This window comes from Strongyloides ratti, assembly GCF_001040885.1.
Source record: "Strongyloides ratti genome assembly S_ratti_ED321, chromosome : 1".
Taxonomy (NCBI): domain Eukaryota; kingdom Metazoa; phylum Nematoda; class Chromadorea; order Rhabditida; family Strongyloididae; genus Strongyloides; species Strongyloides ratti.
The window spans coordinates 4,009,697-4,029,959 of NC_037307.1; the positions used below are offsets into that span (position 1 = coordinate 4,009,697).

Genomic DNA, 20,263 nt, shown 5'->3' on the forward strand with positions numbered 1-20,263 from the left:
AGTAAAAAATGCAAACTTCATTGATAATAAAAAATATATGATACTTATTGATATAGATAATATTAATATTCCAAATTGTATATATACAACTTCAATTTTAATCTAAAATATAATAAAAATAATTATATTATATTAATATGTACCTGTTCATCATTCCAATGAAAATATGGATTTGAGAATGATACTTTTCGATAACAATAATCATAATCAGTTTTAGAATAATTACAAACTCTTTTAAATGGTACTTCTTTATTATTAAAAAATATATACCAACAATATGAAGCCATTGATGTTGCTGCTAAAAATATTAATGACATCCATACACCAATAGCATTAACAATCCTAAATATTTGACCTTTACATTGATAATAGTATGATGTTAAATGTTGTATAAGAATCCAAATAGCATAAATATAATAAAATTTAAAAAAATAAAATGTACAACAATATGTTGAATAGGCATATGCCAAAAAATAAATTAATACTGGTATAATAGTTAAAAGTAAATGTAAATTTGGTAATGATAAATTAATAGCTTTTGCAGAAAATATAGTTATTATTAAAGATGAAAATAATTGAATAATAGTTGTTAAAAATAATAATAAATAATCAAAAATATGAACACTTTCACTACCATTAGTAATTTTAAATGATTTTAAAACAACATCATGAAGATGTTTCATTATATCACTACAATCCAATAAATATTTTTCTGTTCTATAGTATATACCAAAACAAATTGATTTCATAAATTCTTCATTTGTTTCAAAAGCTGTTTGACAATAAAAAAATATCAATGAAACTATTGTAACAGGAAATGATATAAAAGTTATTATTACAAATAAAGCAAATGACATTTTTGTAGGTTCATTTAAAAACAATGCATATAAAGAAGATATAAGTGTTAAAGTAAGTATTAGAAATGATAATATACTCAATATTATTGGACCACAAAAAAATCCATTTATAATTGCATTGCCAAATTGTAACTAAAATATTTTTTTTTTATTTATATATAAAAAATATTAACTAACCAATGATATAAAAATTAATATTAAATATAATATATATATAAATCCATACGTTTTTGCCATTTTATAATAAAATGACTTTGTTATGTTATCATTGATATGTTTTAATAGAAAACAAAATTTTTAACTTTCTAAAGACACCAATTTGCTTTTTATTACTATATATCTAATCAAATCATTTAAATTTTGATTAAATTATTTTTCCCTTATTATCTCTTTTCTTGAATTTATAATGTTTGCCGATATCATTGCATATTTCTATTACGTAACATATCTGTTAAAAACCAATGATTGCATTAACTACTGTAATTGATACTTATATATGTTGTTAACATTATATACTTTTAAGTTTCTTTTTTATATTAAAAATATATATATATATCCGACAAAGAATCTTGACTTTTTAATAAAAATGATATCATGATACAATTGAGGTTTAAGAGCTATTGAATAAAAAAAAAAGTGTACTTATATTATTAAGTTTAAAGATTTTTTTTTTTAAATAAGCTATATTACATATGTATAAAAAAAAAGGAACTTTATAAATAATAATAAAAAAAAATTTATTTTTGTAATAAATAAAAATCTTTTTTGAATTTTAAAAATATATCCTTTATAATCCGGACCCCCAGTGATACAATGATAAGTTTCTCTGTTGACAGATGTTTTACTATTTCAACTACTTTTTCATAATAATCTTCAAGCATCATCTTTTCAATATCAACTCCTCCTATATATGACTTTAACCAATTGAATAAATGAAGAAAATAAGGGGTGTAACAAAACTAAACTTGGGACGTTAATATATTTTATTAAATCTATCAACATTTAGGCAAACTTTATTAAAGTTAGTGTAAGTAAGTTAGAAATGTGCTCCCATACTTTCCGTCCCAAACAAAATTATCCTTAATTTGTTATTTTAGTTTGAGAAGATGCCAAATAAGATTACAGACTACTCTGTAAATGAATCCAAATGCACAATCTTGACTTATTTGTTTATGCTAATTCATTTTTTCTCTTTTATCTATTTAGTTAAACGATATTATGCTACAAATTGGGATCGTAATATACTTATCATGTCATTATAAATTTCATCATTCAATTTCAGAAAGTAACTTCACACTGTGATTCAAGAACATCGGTTAAAGAAAATAACTATAATAATTGTATAATTAAGTTGTCTTATCAATATTACAAATTTAATAAGAAATAATCAAGGCGGATAGTTAAACATATTTAAGACGATAGTGATTGGAAGAAAGATTATTTAAATTGTAATTTAATAAATTAAAAAGATTATTAGTTTACAGCAAAAGGAGGATCCAATTTTTAAAAATGAAAAACGATTCACCTTCAACAAGTTCAGATTCTTCAAGTAACATTAATAGTCTTAATCTTTCTTCATCTCAGACGGCAGCATCATTGTTATTAAATCATAATGCCCTTGGAGCTGCAGCCGCAATTTCACAACAAGATTTGAAAACAAAAGAATTAGCTCAAGCTTTACAAGATTTTTCATACTATCCACCATTAGATCATAATTCTGTATCTGTTGGAAATGGGTCAAATACCATAAGAAATATGGTAGAATCAGGAGGTGAGTTATTATATTTTAACATTTTTTCTTTCAAATAATAGATTATCTATTTTTAGATGAATCATTTAAAAAGATGCGAAATGATTCTAATGGTAATGGTAGTCAACAAATTTTTAATTCATCTGCCATGAATTCTTCAGTACCTCAAACTCCTGCAAGGTAAGTTTTTTATAATATCATAAGAGAGTTAGGTCCAGTGATTATAGAAGACGGCATCGCACTACTTTTACCCAAGAGCAACTTGCTGAACTTGATAACGCCTTCCAAAAATCTCATTATCCTGATATTTACGTTCGTGAAGAATTGGCAAGAATAACTAAACTTAATGAAGCTCGTATACAAGTAAGTTAACAATTAACTGTAACTTGTAATTACACGATACTATCATAATTATTATTGTTAAACATCTGGAAATGTTTTCTTTATAAGACAATTGTTAATTGACTTTATATAGAGTTTCATGTGCAATTATCTATTGTATTACAAAATGGCTTATTAGATTATATTCGACTTTGAATTCTTAAGGGGTTATTATCTATTTTTATTGTCTTAAGTAACTTTACCAGCCAGCTTAAGACTGTTCACACTTTACTTCCAGATGCTATATATATTTTGTTTATGTTGCATAATTAGCTACTGATTGTTACAGTTCATTTAAGGTCAATTTAAATAATTAGATAGATAATATAAATATTACTAAGTTTATTATAATCACATCTGGCTCCAGTTATTTGTTATCAAGTAGCAAATAATTATTCTTTACCTAGTCATACGGTTTTATCACAGTAGGATAAATTGAAATTAGATATTTGTACCAGTAATTAACAGATTTTTATAAAATTTTTAATACTTTAAGAGACATGTTCATATATATATATATAAATATATATGTAATAATTTACTAGTTATATGCTTCAATAAATTTTAAACATTAAAATGTCTACCGTAATCTTGTCACAAGACTTCTATAGTCATTCCAGAATAATAAAACTAAATTTAATTTTATTTCTTGAGCAAGGCAAATTAGATTATGCTTATTTCTTTTTAATAAATATTTCATATCACTAAACAACCATCTGTTTTTAAAGAAGCCTATTTCTAGTTCTATTCTTTCCTCTTACTAAATCCTTATCCTTAAGCTACTGTAACAAATTTGATTATTTTTAATGATTATAAATTTAAAGCTCTTAAATATAATTATCTAACTTTATATATTATAACAAGCCTTTATATATAATTAACTTAAACTTTTTTTAGGTGTGGTTCCAGAACCGTAGAGCAAAACATAGAAAACAAGAAAAACAAATACAAAAGGCATTAGTTGGACAAGGTATATTAATAAATTATTATTAAATTTTAATAGATAAAAAAAATTTTTTTCTTATAGCTAATCCAATGGCTACCAATCGTTCAGCAGCTGACTCATTTTGGTATCAACCATATCCTGTAGCAAGACAAATGGGTTACCCTACAGCAAATATGTCTTATGGAACAGCAACAGGAACAGGAGCATTTGGAGCTGGAATGCCAAGGTAAAAATTATATAATGTTAGCATTTTAAATAACTTAATGAATATTCATTTTATAGCGCATCAATTGGTACATTTGGGGCAGATATGACAGAAGACTTTTATCAAAAAAGTTTAGCATTACGAATGAGTCAAACGGGAGCAGCTAATTTACAATATCAAAGCTGATAAAGTAATTTGAAATTATAATTTGTCTTATTTTAAAGAAGAATATTAATCACATTGTGAAAAATATATAGTGAAATTATACTAGCCAAAGTTATGATTTTATGAAAATTACTAAAATTTGTTTTTCCTTTAATATTATAAGATTTAAAATAGAATAATCATAATATATTAATTACCTCTTTAAAATGATTTTCGTTTTCTTCTATTTACATGAAAAAAAAATTTTTGTTTCTTACAATATAAAAAAATTATTAATATGTTAAGTATATTTTTTTTTCTTTTACTATAATATATCTATATGTAGTTAAATGAAACGTACTTCTTTTTCTAATTAAATATAGTAAATTAATGATAAAAATCTATTATATTAATCATTTTGAAAAAAAAAAATATATATAAAAAAATAGGTTAATTAAAAATATAAAATAAATATAATATTTTTATTAAAAGTATATAAAGAAAAAAATTACAACTTTTAAATTAAAAAATTTAATAAACGTAGTAATTTATTTATAAAAAAAAATTATTTTTTTTAAATTTTATTAAATTATAAAATATTTTAAAACAATAATAACATACAGTAGATATTATGATAAAAAAAATTGTTGTTTATAAAAATTACATTTCTAACTATAACTTGCCTTAAGTTGAAAAATTTTTTAAATGTATAAAAGAGAAAAAGATAAGTTAATGGTAATGTTAAAGATATTTCTTATTCTTACTTAAAAAGTTACCATTGTTTTTAAAGATAAGTAAAATGTTTTTAGTAGATTAATAATTTAATATATAATTAAAATAAATCGTATATGTTATTATATATATAAAGTTAAGTTGATTATAATAAACAATTAAAATATTTAATTATATATGACCCACCAATAGGTATAAAAAAGTTATATTAACTTAAAATATTAATCTCATAAATAGAAAAAACATTACAAATATAATAATTAAAAACTTTTTGACATAAAATATTGAAGCGTTAAAATAAAAAAAAAATGTAATCATTGGTATATGATGAATAATTATAAAATATTAAAGAGAAAATATTAGCATATTATGCAAAGAATTTTTTTTGTATTTATATAACTAAAAAATAAGTTTTAACACTTGAAAAATTTTAAAATTACCTTTTGTGATTAATAACTATAAATTTAAGTATTAAACTTATAAAATCTTAAACAATTAGATTCATAATTATATTAACAAATTGATTTATATTTAATATAAATTCTATTAATTAAAAAAAAACTAATTATCATTGGATTTTAAATATAATAATATATATTATTTTTTGATTACATTAAAATTATATTAAGATTCAAAAATATTTATGTAAATAAAAAGTATCATAAAATATATTTTTAACATGAATTATGTAAAAGTAATATTTAGATGTATGTAATTTTTTCCAATATACTTTTGTTTATCTATAAAATTGTTATTTCTTTATTGTTAATAAAATAATTATTTTAAAATTAACATTTTATAGTTAAAAAAATTATTCCTCTTCATTAAGTTACCATAAAAGTGTTGTTTATTTATTTTATTATCATTAGAAGTTAGTAAAAAATGAATATTATTAATGAAAAAATTTAATAAACTTTTTTTTGTAAAAATTTCTTGCATAAGGTATTATTACAATTTAAATTTAAAAAAATGATTGTATGAATATTTTTAGTTTACCAAAAAAATTCATATTATATCAAATTAAATTATTTTTATTTTTACAATTAAATTTATTTCTATGGAAAAAAAATGCTTCACCAAAATCTAATAATTTCTAAACACTTATTTATACGAATATTAAAAATAATTAATTTATTTAAAATAGTAAAAAATTTTTAAGTGATGTAAAAATTTTTTTCATAAATGCATAAAAAAAAATTGAATTCTTAAAGGTTAATTTCTGAAAATTAAAAATATCTAAAGTTTTTTTAGCAACTTATTTATAGAACTTTTATCTGGAACTACTTTTACAAGCATTTCTGAGTTTTCTTGTAGATTTCTTTGAAAAACCATTTTTACACTAAAGATCTTTTACAATAATTTTTCTTCTAAATAAAAAAAAGGTTTAAATTAAAGTTTTTTAATAAAGAATTTTGATTTTATTAATAAGAATCATATTTTACCCGGAAAAAATTATTAAAATTTTTACTTTGTGAAACTATAACTGCTTTCAAAATTTTTAATCATTTCTGAATCCTTATTTGAATGTGTTTTGAAATCGTTCTTACCTTCTTGTAAAATAAAATTGTTAATTTCTTTATTTTAAAATAAACTATTAAATTTCTTCTCTCATTAGTCATTTTTTTTTAAATTTTTTTTCTTGGAAACAAAATTTCAAAATCAAATTAAATTTCCAACCTATATATATATATATTAATATAGTTTAATAAGTTGTAAATAATTTTTTTTTAAAATAACTTCCTAATTATTTCAAAAATTTGATTAAAAAAAAGTTTCCATTTTTGATTTAAAATTTAATTTTCCATGTTTTAGATAAGTCATAATTAATTGGCATTTTACATCATATGCCAATTTAGTAATTGTACCTAATAATTTATTAAAGTTTTTTTGTCATATTATGTACTTTTTGAAATTTATAACACATTTTTATGCTTTTTTATAGAAGGTTTTAAAGGTATTATTTTTATGCAAAATTTAAATTTACAACACAGAGAACAAATTATTTTATTTTTATAACAGATAAAAGTTTTTTTTCTTTTCTAAGTGATGTATTAAGTGAAATTTAATTAAACTTGTTTTATTATTATTAAATAAGTTAATGTCAAGATATTAAAAAGTTAAGAATATTAAATATTTAGAAAAAATTTCCGATTTTTGTTTTAAAATGCATCAAAGTAACACTAATGGGAAACATCTTTTTCCAATTGACTTCTAATAAGTTTTAATATGTATCCTTATTTCAAACATTTTTTATGCCTTCAAATATTCATGAGATATAAAAAATGATGGCAATAGATTAAACGCGCAAAAATACATAATGATGTATCTTTGTAGTAGTTGAAATTCAAAACTTATTTTTAACGTGGACTACATCTCCAAAGTCTTAAGAAGTTTAGTACATCTAGTCTCATTCTTTTACGAGACTATTTATTTGAATTGTAAAATGTTCTTTAAAGATAAGTTTTAGTAGGATCTCTTTTAGAGTCACTGACGTACTAAATTAATAAAAAATAAAATAAAAACGTATTTGAAAATTTTTTAAAAATTTGAATAAATATATAGTGATTTGAATATTTGATAGTTGATAAACAGTAAAAAAATTTTAGAAAAATTTTTTTCGCATAAATAATCAAAATTATCATATAAAAAAAATAAAAATAAAATTAAGAAAATTAGTAGTAGATTTTTTAATAAAATTTTTATTAAAAAATTTGTTTTTATTTTATCACAATTTTAGAGGTAGAATCAGAAATCTGGAAAATTTTCTGCCAATTTCTGAATCATCGAAAATAATGATGTTATAGCTATGAAAATTATTAATCTAGACCAATTTTTGAAAAGTAATCGAAGAAAATTAGTCCCATATTCATAGGACAAATAGCTTCTGAGATACTGAAAAGTCGAGAACAATGAATATTTTAGAAAAATTTTCGCCTTCGTTCATATCTCGCTTCAAAATAAAGATAAATACAAGCAGATTTCTGCAATCGTCTTCAAATGAGTTTTCATAAAGGGTCTACCTTCAAAATTTTTTTATATCTTTAAGTACTTGCGAGATATAAAAAAATGGTGACAATGAATTACGCGCGAAAAAGTACCAAGTTTCATATCTCAAGAACCATTGAAAATAAAAAAATCTTTTCAACGTACGGTATACTTTAAATTAAGAAAGAAGCCCAGTGCATCAAATTTCATGGACCTGTGACCTCATATACTTGAGTTATCACTAGATTCTCAAAACTCTTTTTTAAATATATTTCTTATCATATCTTCATTTTTAGATGTCCTATAAAGATATGAATAGGCTTAATGAATTTCTCGTAAAAAATTGATCTAGAATCATCTATTTATTTTCAAAATATCTCATTGTATCAAGGAAGTCGAAATTTACAAAAAAATATTCCCCAATTTCGCCCTCAACTTTGAATCCTTATAACTTCTGAAATTTTAATTTTCAAATATTGTTGATTATATTTAAAATTCATCCCGTTTCAAGGGCTATCGAATGACTATAGTGGCACTTTCAAATTCCAAAAAAAGTTGTCCATTTTTGGTCACAGTTTTAGAGGTAAAATTAGAAGTCTAGAAATTTTTCAGCCAATTTTTATATCTCTGAAAATAATAACGTTATAGCTATGAAAATTATTTTCCTAGACCTACTTTTGAATAGAAATCGAATGAAACTAGTCTCACTTTCATAGGATAAGTATTTTCTGAAATACCGAAAAGTCGGAAACAATAAATATTTTAGGAAAATTTCCGCCTTTGTTCATATCTCGCTTCAAATTCAAAATGAATGCAAGCAGATTTCTGCAAACGTCTTCAAATCACTTTTCATATGGGGTCTACCTTCAAAATATTTTAATACCTTCAACCACTTTCGAGATATAAAAAAATGGTGACAATTGATTACGCGCGAAAAAGTACCAAGCACAATATCTCAAGAACGGTTGTAAATTTAAAAAAGTTTTCAACGTAGGGTATACCTTAAATTGTAAAAGAAGCTCAGCGCATCAAATTTCATGGACCTGTCACTTCATGAACTTGAGTTATCACTAGATTCTCAAAACTCTTTTTTAAATATATTTCTTATCATATCTTCATTTTTAGAAGTCCTATGAAGATGTGAATAGGCTTAATGAATTTCTCGTAAAAAATTGATCTAGAATAAAATATTTATTTTTAAAATTTACAATATTATCATAGAAATTCTAATTTACAAAAAAATATTCCACCATTTCGCCTCTCGACTTTGAATCCTTATAACTCCTGAAGTTTCAATTTTTGAATATTGTTGATTATATTCAAAATTCATCTCGTTTCAAGAGCTATCGAATGAATATAATTGCATATTCAAATTCCAAAAAAAGTTGTTTTTCTTTGTTCACATTTTTAAAGGTAAAATCAGAAATCTAGAAAATTTTCAGCCAATTTTTATATCTCTGAAAATAATAATGTTACAGCTATGAAAATTAATATTCTAGACCTACTTTTGAATAGAAATCGAATGAAACTGGTCCCATCTTCATAGGATAAGTATTTCCTGAGATACAGAAAAATCGGGAACAATGAATATTTTAGAAAAATTTCCGCCTTTGTTCATATCTCGCTTCAAAATGAAGATAAATGAAATCAGATTTCTGAAATCGTTTTCTAATGAGTTTTCAAATAGGGTCTACCTTCAAAATTTTTTTTTACCTTAAAACACTTTCGAGATATAAAAAAATGATGACAATGGATTACGCGCGAAAAAGTACCAAGCATAATATTTCAAGAACGGTTGAAAATTTGAAAATCTTTTCAACGTATGGTATACCTTAAATTATGAAAGAAACCCAGCGCATCAAATTTCATGGACCTGTGACCTCATAAACTTGAGTTATCACTAAATTCTTAAAACTTTTTTTTAAATATATTTATTATCATAACTTTATTTTTAGAAGTCCTATAAAGATGAAAATAGGCTTAATGAATTTCTCGTAAAAAAATGATCTAGAATAAAGTATTTATTTTCAAAATTTACAATATTATCATAAAAATCAAGATTTAAAAAAAATATTCCACAATTTCGCCCCTCAACTTTGAATCCTTATAACTCCTGAAGTTTCAATTTTTGAATATTGTTGATTATATGCAAAATTCATCCCGTTTCAAGGGCTATTGAATGACTATAGTAGCATATTCAAATTCCAAAAAAAAATGTTTTTTTTAATTTTTATTGAAAAAATTTTTTTTATTACTTATTTTTCTTTATTTCTTTATTATTTTAGTATAAAAATTTTTTATTAAATCAACATTGTAATTTAAAAAAAATACATAATTATATTATTCAAATATTTAAAAATAATTTCTAGAACGTCAGTTACTCTAAAATTAAGCCGTTTTAGGACAGTCAATTTTTCCCAAAAAAAAACTGAATTTAAAAAGTTATTTTAATTATAAAATTTCAAATTGAATCATAAAAGTTATCTTTATTTTAAAATTTCCCTACTTTCGTCTATAACTTCAACATATCACAACTCCTCAAGGCCTTGTTTTGATGTAATCATGATTATATTAAAAATTCATAATTTTTAAAAACTATCAGATGAGCATGTTTTTATTTTTAAATTTGAAAAAATGGTCTTTTTAAGTAATTTAAAATTTATTACATAACTATTTTACTTGAAAAGGAAAAAAACAAATTTTTTTCAATAATTTATTTGCATTAAGAAGTTAATCCCTTTGTATCGCAAATTGTATTAATCCATATTCACCTGATACCATCCACGACGGCACTTCTTTGACAAGTTCATATGTATCTTTTGACAAACCTGCTACTGTTTCTGATTTCAATGTTCGTAAAGCAAGAAAAGGAAAGATGTCAAAAGAAAAAATTGATTTTAAAATTGATTCTGTTGGATTCCAGTTTCTGTCTCCTACCAATTTTCTGTAATTTAAATCTCCCTTAAAAATAACAAAACCACTATTTGACTTAATATCATTATACAAATCTGGAGCTAAACTGTTCATCTCAAAAAATGAAGCACCTGTATTCCAAAATTTATTTGTTTCAAAAATAAATGAACCATCTTCCAATCTTTTTTTCCATATATTTCCATATTTTTTTAATCCAATGTCATCAGAATTAATCATTGAGTCAATCATATACTGAGCATCTTTAAATGTAACATCAGAAACAAACCATGGAAATGGTTTTATATGAAATTTTATAGTTTTAGCAGTTTGATTGCTTAATAATTTTTCACCTAAACATAAATCAGTAAAAAATTCTAAACTAAAGTTATCCGTAACAATATCTATTCTATTTAAAGGCATCGTTTCTTTTAAGTAGTATATAACACGTATACTGTCATCTACTAGTATATATTCTTGACTTGAAAAGGCTGTTTTTAAAAATGATTTAACTGCCGTAACTGGATCACCACCACTTAATGACAAATCATATTTATTAGCCCATAATGAAATTAAAATCATTTCCTTCATATCAAATTTATCTAACATATTAATAATTTCTATCATACATTTTTCTGAAGATTTATATGCATCTAATTTTTCAGCCTCAAATGGATCAAGATCTTTTAAAAGATTTGTCTCAATAATAAATTCATAAATCATCCGATACATATAACATTCAACAAATAACCAATCTCCTTCAAACCAATTATCTTTTCCTAATTCTCTTAATTTTTTTATATACTCATTCCAATATAAACAATTATCACTAGAAGTGTTCAATTCTCTTAATCCTTTGTTTGTCATTATATGATATCGCATTTCTGCAACTTTATTAATAATTCCAGTTAATTCTTCTCCTGCCTTTTCTCCTTTCAAATTTGTTATCTCAAAATATTTTCTATGAAGTTGATCAATAATTTTGGTTAATATTTTTGGCCATCTATCATGAACTGTTGCAAATGCAAATGTTCCTTGAACAGCACCAGTTAACGGTTCAGCCATTTTTTATTATAAAAATTAATCATAAATATTTTAGTTAAATTTTTTTAAAAAAAAATATTATCATAGACAATAATAAATATAAAAAAAATTTTTTAATAGTTTTTTATGATCATAAAATATAATCAAAAACGTATTAGAAATTTCTTGTATACTTATTACCAATATATGTAAATATATATAAACAAAGTACTATATATTTAGCAAATTGTAATTGGAAAGTTGATAACATTTTTAATATTAAATATATTTTTTTTTTCTAATGCCATGAATTTTGTCAACAAATAGTTTTATATTTACAACAACATAACTCTAAAAAAAATTTATAACATATACTTCGTTTTTTAATTTAACTAATTGTTTTTTTTAAATATCTTCTTATATATTTAAAGTTAAATTATTTTTTTCATTTGACTGAACATATTTTATTTTTTTAAGATGTAAATAACAATATTTTTTTAAGTTATGATAAAAAAAAATTAATCATCTCTCTTAACTCTCTTACTTCTCTTTATAACACATCCAACAGATTCCATTGATTTCAATGCCATTTCTTTTGCATCTTCTAAAGTTCTAGCACCTCCAATAAATCCATTCATATGAACAAAGTATGCAGTTGGAATGCCACTGGTAGCTACTAATTCATCATCTCTAAGTCCTCTCCATTTATCATGTAATCCAAGTCTAAAATCAAAACTTCCATCATCGTGAAGAGGAATTGTTGAAACTCTATATCCATTTCCCTGTGAATCTTTAAAAATTGCAAACAAAATTTCATCGTTAGTGAGATCAAGTTCTTTTTCAATTTCTAATAAATGAGATTTCCATGGTAAACCACAATCAGGGAGAAGAATTATTTTTCCACTTTCATGAAAATCACATCTATTATTAATGACACTTCTGACAATTTCTCTAGCAGGTAACCAAGCTTTGAAATAAAAACTTAATTTGTTAGTAAAAGATTCACCAGTCAAATTAACTGCTTTTAAAAATCTTTCATCAGTATTTTGATTTGGATCATTCCAATAAGGCATTAAATCAGAAACACGACTATCTAAAGATTCAGCTTTAGAATATCTTTTCTCACTTTTTTTACAATCACACTGAGCTATTCCATTATCCACTGCATCTACATTTTCAACAAAATGTTCATACATTTTATTGTATAATAAAGGAATATGTTCATGTGATTCAGGAATAGAAAGTATTGAAGCAATTGCTCTTTTTCCATAAAATGCATAAATTAAACCAGCTGATGATAATTTTGTATTAAAATTTGGTAAAATATTAAGAGATGCCATAGTTTCATTAAATGTTCTTTGATGATGATCATATCTCAATTTTTCATGACTAAAAATACCACCAACATCAACAACGATTGTACAACAATCAAGTTTTTCTTGATTACGGGAACGAATAATTTGAGCATCTTTATATTCCGGAAGGCATTTTAACAAAAAACATGCAAAAGCTTCATCGGTATGAAATTTACCATCATGTGTTCCAATTGTAACAGTAGACATAATCTAAAAATTATTATAATATTTTTTTTTCTTTTATATAAATATGTATATGCTTATAACAATTATTAAAATATAAATTTATATATCAACTAATTTAATGATCTAACAGCCATTTCTATAACACTCTCTAAAGAATTTGCACCTCCAATAAAACCAGATACATGAACAAATTCAATATCATTAATTTTAGATAATTCTTTCAATTTTTCACGATCCAAACCTCTCCATTCTTTTTTAAGTAATGCCCTATTTTCAAAAGCCATATCTTCATTTTTTAATGGAATAGCTTGAACTTTGTAACGATTATTTATTTCATCTTTATAGACAACAAAAGATATATCTTTCTCATTTAGACATAATTCCTTTTCTAATATTAAAAGTTGACTTTTCCATGGTACACTTCCTTTATCTAAATAAATAATTTGCCCAGTACTATGCACTAAAAAACGTTTTTCTAGTGCTTCTTTTACAATATTTTTTGCTGGTAACCATGAATAATAAGTACTCTCTAACTTATTTGTAAATGATGTACCAACTAATTTAATAGCTTTCATAAATTGTTCATATAAATAATCTTCATCATTTGATTTAGTTGAATTCCAATATGGCATTAGATCATTTACACGAGAGGACAACGATTCAGGAACTATATATTTAGGGGGGCAATCATAACAATTGACTCCATTGTCAATAGCATCAACCGACTCAACAAAAAACAAATACATAAAATAGAATAAATCATCCATACTAGAATCATTTGGAGAAATATTTAAAATTTCTGATATTATTCTTTTTCCATAATGAGCATAAATTAATCCAGCTGAAGACAATTTTGTGTTAAATGATGGTAAAACTTTTAATGAAGCCATTGTTTCTTCAAATGTTTTTTGATGGTGATCATATCGCCTTTTTTCATGATTATAAACACCTCCTACATCTACTAATATATCAATTTTTTTTAGAATTTCCATATTTCTTGATCTATAAAAATATATAAAAAAAATAATCAAAATAATCATACCTTACAATTTCTGCATTACTAAACTCTGGAATTGATTTTAAAAAGAAACAAGCTAAAGCTTCATCGGTATGAAATTTTCCATTATGTGTGCCAATTGTCATTAGCATTCTCGAATGAAATTTACCCTTCAACTTTAGACATTTTGGGAATAATTTAACAAACATTTAAATATATTAAATGATATAAAAAACAGTATTCCAAATAATATAAATATATGTCCTAGAAATAAAAGTTATATTAATTAAATTTTATAATTATTTTCAAACATTCTAAGTAATAACATTTTATTTTTAAAATAATGTTGATATTATATTTTATTTTTATGAAAAATAAATGACTGATAATATACATATTATAAAATATACTAATTACAATAAATTAAGAAAACTTTTGTATACTTTTTTCTGATAAGTTATTATTATACAGTTTTTTGATAGCATAAGTTAATTGAACATAATATTTAATTAAGTTTAACTTATGTTGTTAATATTATATTGAAATAATCCAATATTTATTTATATTATTAACCATATATGATTTCAATGGTTTAATATACATTTATGATTGAATCTATATTTATTTTTTAACATAAAAAAATACCAAGAATATATATTGATACTTATAAATTTATTATCTAAATCAGAAATTACAAAATTATAAGGTAGTTACTTTTTTCATTAAAATTCAAATAGCATTCTATTGATTGTATATCAATGATTCACACATTCAATGAAAGAAAAATTAATTGAAAATGTTTTTGAATATTAATTTATAATATTAAATAAAAATACTTTTGCTTGCATGAAATTCTTGAATTAAACAAAAAGTTTTTTTTTAATTATATTAAATTGTTAAGAACAAAAGTGCATTGTATTTGTGAATCTAATTTTTTTGAAATCTCAAATATTAAAAATTTTTTTAAAGAAAATATTTGATATGCAATTATTAAAAATAAATAAAGGACAAAGTTCAATTTTTATTAATACAAAAATGTTAATGTATTGGAATAAAATCAAATTTTCGTATAATGATTGATTAATTAACATTGACATCAAAAATCTTTTTGTACATTGAACTTAGAAGTACAAATTAAGAGAAAATAATTTTTTCATATAGACAAGTAAAATTTATGTCTCAACATTGTTGAGCGACATATTGAAAAGGAATATATACTTATTCCAAAGTCGTTGTGAGAGTTGTTGACAATTGCATTCCATTTTTTTATTTATACTTATTGTATACATTTTGTATCTCTACTGATGAATTCAATAACTGATAATAAAATTATTACTAAAAATTCTGAACGGCGTAGGAAATCAAGATGGTCAACTAATAAACATTTTCTTCCAAATCTTCCTACTGTACTTCCTCCAGATTTGACAAAGGAGCAAATTAAAGCATATCTCCTCAAATTAGAAATTGAAGATATTACAAAAAGTTTACGTTCCGGCGATTATTTATTAGTTAGAGCTGATAATAGATCACCTTCACCAGAACCTGTCTATGATGCTCAGGGTAAAAGAACAAATACAAGGGAACTTAGAAAAAGGCAAGAATTAGAACATCAACGTCATGACAAAATACAACAATTATTAAAATTAGATCCATCATATAAGCCACCAACAGATTATAGAAGTCCACAAGTAAGGTTGAATGAAAAAGTTTATATTCCACAAGATGACCATCCTGAAATAAATTTTGTTGGACTTTTAATTGGACCTAGAGGTAATACATTAAAGGCATTAGAAGCTGAAACTGGTGCCAAAATTATTATTCGTGGTAAAGGAAGTGTAAAAGAAGGTAAACTTTCACGTAGAGATGGTCCAATGCCAGGTGAAAATGAACCATTACATGCTTTTATTACTGGAAGTGATAGTGAAGTTATTAAAAAAGCTGTAAATAAAATAAAAACTATTGTTGATGAAGCACTTCTAATGCCTGATGGAAGTAATGAATTAAGAAAAACACAATTAAAAGAGTTAGCATTGTTAAATGGTACATTAAGATCTGAAGAAATGCTTGTAAAAACATTTTGCGGAAATTGTGGTGGTGAAGGCCACAAAACGTATGTTTTTTTTTATATATATTTCATTTTTAATAAATTTTTAGGTATGAATGTATGTTGGCTCAAAATGTTACAGCAGCAGTTGTCTGTACAGCTTGTGGTGCAAATGGTCATATAGCAAGAGATTGTAAAAATCCATTACCAGGTGGTGTAGTTGTTGATGAAGAATATCAAGCTTTAATGAATCAATTAAATGAAGCAAATGTTGATCCTAGTACTTATGTTATGTATGCTCAACAAGGTTTGGTTACACAAACAACAGCAACAGGCACAACTTCAGGTCAATTTCCAATGGCAGGGGGTACATTACCAACAAATCATCCGGGTTACACACCAAGTCAAAACCAACAGATTGCTCCTGGATTTGGTTTTGTTCAAAATAATCCACAAAATGCTACAGCTACAAATTACCAACAACCTCCTATTGATATGTCTATGTTTTATGCACCTCCCCCTCCACCACCTCCTTCTTCAGGTAGTGTAATGATGGGATATGGAGATTCAACAGGAGGACTTGATTCAATCGAAAGTATGAAACAAGCAGCTCTTGCATATGCTGCCAGACAAACTGCAGCTAATAATGACGAAAGTAATTAAATCCAATAAATCTTTTTTACGTTTTTTAAAATTACATTTCTTCATCAAAAAAAAAAAAAACTATTAAACCGAAAAATTACCTTATTACCATTGGTCTTTTTTTTATTATCCTGGAATATTAAAAATTATCATTGACTATAAATTAAATTTTTAGTCAAATACCAAAGAAAAAATCAAATATTGTATAAAAAAAAAGTGTAAATATAATACAAAATATTTATATAAAAGGGAAAAGTTTACTATTCTATTAAGGAAATTTAAATGTCAAGGAAAAAAGTCTTCATGCTTGTTGGCTGATTTAAAATTATATCTTAAAAAGTTGAGATTAACAATTATTTTTATGCAATCAATTTATTTATTTATTTACAATTAGATATTGTAGTTTAAATTTTTTTTTTATTTTTAAAAAAATTTTTTGAAAATTATTATGAATTGTTGATTAATAATAAAAAATTTACATATTTTATATTTGTATTAGTTTTAAGACAGAGGAGCCAACTATTAAAATTAATTCGATTCTTGATGAGAAAAAGGCTAGTCATTATTCCAAACTTATAATTTTTCAATTGGTTTCGTAAGAATCCTCATTTAACCTAAGTACATGTTTTTTTCATTACCAATTTTTAAAGATACTTCAGCTTATAAGTATGCTGGAAGAAGTTTATTTCCTAAAAAATACTTTTTCCAAGAAATTCTTCCATTAGCATCAAGAAATAAGCTTGCAGAAAGTAAAGAAAAGTTGTCAAGTAAGTAAGCTATAAAATTTTAATTTGATATTTTATGATAAGGTGATGCTTGTATGGGAGAATTACAAAATTTATTCAATTGTCTTAAAAAGTGGCAATATGACGATCTCAATTGTGTGACTCAACATGAGACTTACATGAGATGTTTAGATGTAAAAACTAAGCATATTAAAGAATTTAATGAAGCTTCAAAAAAAGGTATTCTAGGACAAGGGACAGGGGCTTTGACAAATTCGCAGAAAAATCGTTTAATGAAATTATATCCCCAACCAGATATTGGTAAGATACCTAACAAATTTATGAAACGATTACCAACGCAGTCATATTCCGATGATTTGTTTAGAAGAAAAAATATACCTGGTAAAGCTAGTTAGATTTACAATATTTTTTGTTATTTTAATATCATTAGAAGTTTTTTTTAAATAAAAAGAATGTTTTTATTGTTATTTTAAAATGAATAATATAAAGTTTTATTGTTTAAATTTTTTTTTATATAATATTTATTTCATACTTTTTCAATTTCACCTTTCAGCATATTTAATTAAGCATTGTTAGAATAAAAAGGTTTTACCCGTGTCAAAGTTTTTTATCTTTAAAGATAATAAAACATGAATTGATAAAAAGTGTATTGTTTTAAAATTTCAAAGTTGAAATTGTCTTTATATTCTTAAATTTTTATAAAAATTGACGATCATAAATTTACTTTTTTATTTATTTAATTTTAATCTATAGAGAATTTAACTGTATTATGAAAGGTGATCTAAATATTGGGAGTTTTACTGATACTAATATTATTAATGAAGAAATAAGATTATTTGAATGTGATACGAATAAAATAAAACAACGTGATAATTTATCAAATTCAAAAACAAATCATGTAGATAATTTTTTAAAAACATTAGATTTTTATTTCTGTGGATATACACGTTATTTTATATTAATAATATCTATTCTTTGTATGACTGCTGCCAGAAGTAATGAACTTAGTTTTAATTTTAATGTTATTTGTATGACAGGAAATAACTCAACTTCAACAATGGTAAGAAAAACAAGTATTTTTTTTTTATTAATTATTTCAGTATTCAAATATAGAAATGTCTCCTAAAGAAAAAGCAGCTGTTTTTTCTGGATCAGGTTTGGGAGCATTTATTATGGTTATACCGGTTGTTTATGCAATTAATCATCTCGGTGCTAAAAATGTTTTTTCATTTTTATTATTTTTATCAATAATTGCTACAATATCATTAGCATATTTGCCTAAGATTAATGTTTACTTGATGGTACCTATGAGAGTTATACAGGGATTATCTATGGCTTCTGTTATGCCAATGATGGGATATGTCTCCTCAACATGGACATCAAAAGAAGAAATTGGAAATTTTATAGCACTCCTTTCGGCATCTGGACAATTTTCACAATTATTAACAATGCCTTTATCAGCATTTTTATGTACAAGTTATGGATGGGAATCTGTATATATTGTACATGGATTATTAGGTTCAATAGTATTAATAATTTTTTTAATATTTTTTAGAAATACCCCTCATAAACATCCTTTTGTTTGTGAAAAAGAAAGTAAATATATTACAAATGGATCAAAAAAATTGACTAAAAAAGAAAAAAAAATTCCATTTATTAAAATTTTTAAATCTAAACCAGTATGGGGTATATTTCTTGCATTTTTAGGAAATTCATTTGGTTTTCAAATAGTTGTACAATTTATGCCAACATATTTAAATAAAGTACTTAATGTATCAGTAACAAAAACTGGTCTTAGTTCTATAATTCCTTCAATAACACAATTAGTTTTTAAATTATTAGCCGGTATCCTATCTGATAGAATAAAATTTTTATCTGAAAAAACAAAAATTCAATGGTTTAATAGTATTGCTATGATAGGTTCAGGTATCTTTTTATTACCATTAGGTTTTCTTAATCAAAATCATTCTGAAATTGCTATATTTTGTTTTACTATGTCTATAAGTTTATTAGGAGTTACAGCATTAGGAGCTATGAAATCTGTTACATTAATTGCTAGATCATTTACACATTTTGTTATGGGAATTGTTCAATTAGTTATTTGTATTGGTATGTTACTTGTCCCTATGTTAGTGACAGCTCTAGCTCCAAACAATACAATTGAAGAATGGAGAATAGTATATTTTTTTGTTTTTATGGCTTTATTTTTGGGAAATCTTGCATTTATTTTTATGTGTTCTGCAGAACCACAAAAATGGGCTATTCAAAATGAGAACAATGAGAAGAAAAGATTTATCAATGATTCAAATATTTCTAATGAATAAGAAACTAAAAAAATATAAACCTTTTTAATATATATT

General features: G+C 23.6%; 8 protein-coding genes across 8 annotated transcripts; 4 read left to right on the plus strand and 4 right to left on the minus strand.

The window, feature by feature from the left end:
• Positions 1-122: 122 nt before the first annotated feature.
• SRAE_1000130400 (Hypothetical protein) lies at positions 123-857 on the minus strand (the record flags this gene model as incomplete). Its single annotated transcript, XM_024648242.1, has 1 exon — positions 123-857. The coding sequence occupies one exon, from the start codon at positions 855-857 to the stop codon at positions 123-125; it is 735 nt and encodes a 244-aa protein (XP_024502240.1).
• Positions 858-2,366: 1,509 nt separating this feature from the next.
• SRAE_1000130500 (Homeobox protein prophet of Pit-1) lies at positions 2,367-4,325 on the plus strand (the record flags this gene model as incomplete). Its single annotated transcript, XM_024648243.1, has 6 exons — positions 2,367-2,628; positions 2,670-2,787; positions 2,826-2,970; positions 3,886-3,958; positions 4,016-4,160; positions 4,217-4,325. The coding sequence occupies 6 exons, from the start codon at positions 2,367-2,369 to the stop codon at positions 4,323-4,325; spliced, it is 852 nt and encodes a 283-aa protein (XP_024502241.1).
• Positions 4,326-10,730: 6,405 nt separating this feature from the next.
• On the minus strand, positions 10,731-11,975 carry SRAE_1000130600 (UPF0364 protein C6orf211; the record flags this gene model as incomplete). The annotated part of the gene is made up of 1 exon (XM_024648244.1): positions 10,731-11,975. One exon carries the CDS (start codon positions 11,973-11,975, stop codon positions 10,731-10,733), a length of 1,245 nt encoding a protein of 414 aa, XP_024502242.1.
• A 476-nt stretch (positions 11,976-12,451) lies between these two features.
• Positions 12,452-13,495, minus strand: SRAE_1000130700 (UPF0160 protein MYG1, mitochondrial; the record flags this gene model as incomplete). Its single annotated transcript, XM_024648245.1, has 1 exon — positions 12,452-13,495. The coding sequence occupies one exon, from the start codon at positions 13,493-13,495 to the stop codon at positions 12,452-12,454; it is 1,044 nt and encodes a 347-aa protein (XP_024502243.1).
• Positions 13,496-13,584: 89 nt separating this feature from the next.
• Positions 13,585-14,617, minus strand: SRAE_1000130800 (UPF0160 protein MYG1, mitochondrial; the record flags this gene model as incomplete). The annotated part of the gene is made up of 2 exons (XM_024648246.1): positions 13,585-14,476; positions 14,517-14,617. The coding sequence occupies 2 exons, from the start codon at positions 14,615-14,617 to the stop codon at positions 13,585-13,587; spliced, it is 993 nt and encodes a 330-aa protein (XP_024502244.1).
• Positions 14,618-15,775: 1,158 nt separating this feature from the next.
• On the plus strand, positions 15,776-17,178 carry SRAE_1000130900 (Splicing factor 1; the record flags this gene model as incomplete). The annotated part of the gene is made up of 2 exons (XM_024648247.1): positions 15,776-16,581; positions 16,626-17,178. 2 exons carry the CDS (start codon positions 15,776-15,778, stop codon positions 17,176-17,178), a joined length of 1,359 nt encoding a protein of 452 aa, XP_024502245.1.
• Positions 17,179-17,779: 601 nt separating this feature from the next.
• On the plus strand, positions 17,780-18,298 carry SRAE_1000131000 (Cysteine alpha-hairpin motif superfamily domain-containing protein; the record flags this gene model as incomplete). Its single annotated transcript, XM_024648248.1, has 2 exons — positions 17,780-17,924; positions 17,967-18,298. The coding sequence occupies 2 exons, from the start codon at positions 17,780-17,782 to the stop codon at positions 18,296-18,298; spliced, it is 477 nt and encodes a 158-aa protein (XP_024502246.1).
• A 374-nt stretch (positions 18,299-18,672) lies between these two features.
• SRAE_1000131100 (Major facilitator superfamily and Major facilitator superfamily domain, general substrate transporter and Major facilitator superfamily domain-containing protein) lies at positions 18,673-20,227 on the plus strand (the record flags this gene model as incomplete). The annotated part of the gene is made up of 3 exons (XM_024648249.1): positions 18,673-18,898; positions 18,941-18,963; positions 19,004-20,227. 3 exons carry the CDS (start codon positions 18,673-18,675, stop codon positions 20,225-20,227), a joined length of 1,473 nt encoding a protein of 490 aa, XP_024502247.1.
• Between the last annotated feature and the right edge of the window lie 36 nt (positions 20,228-20,263).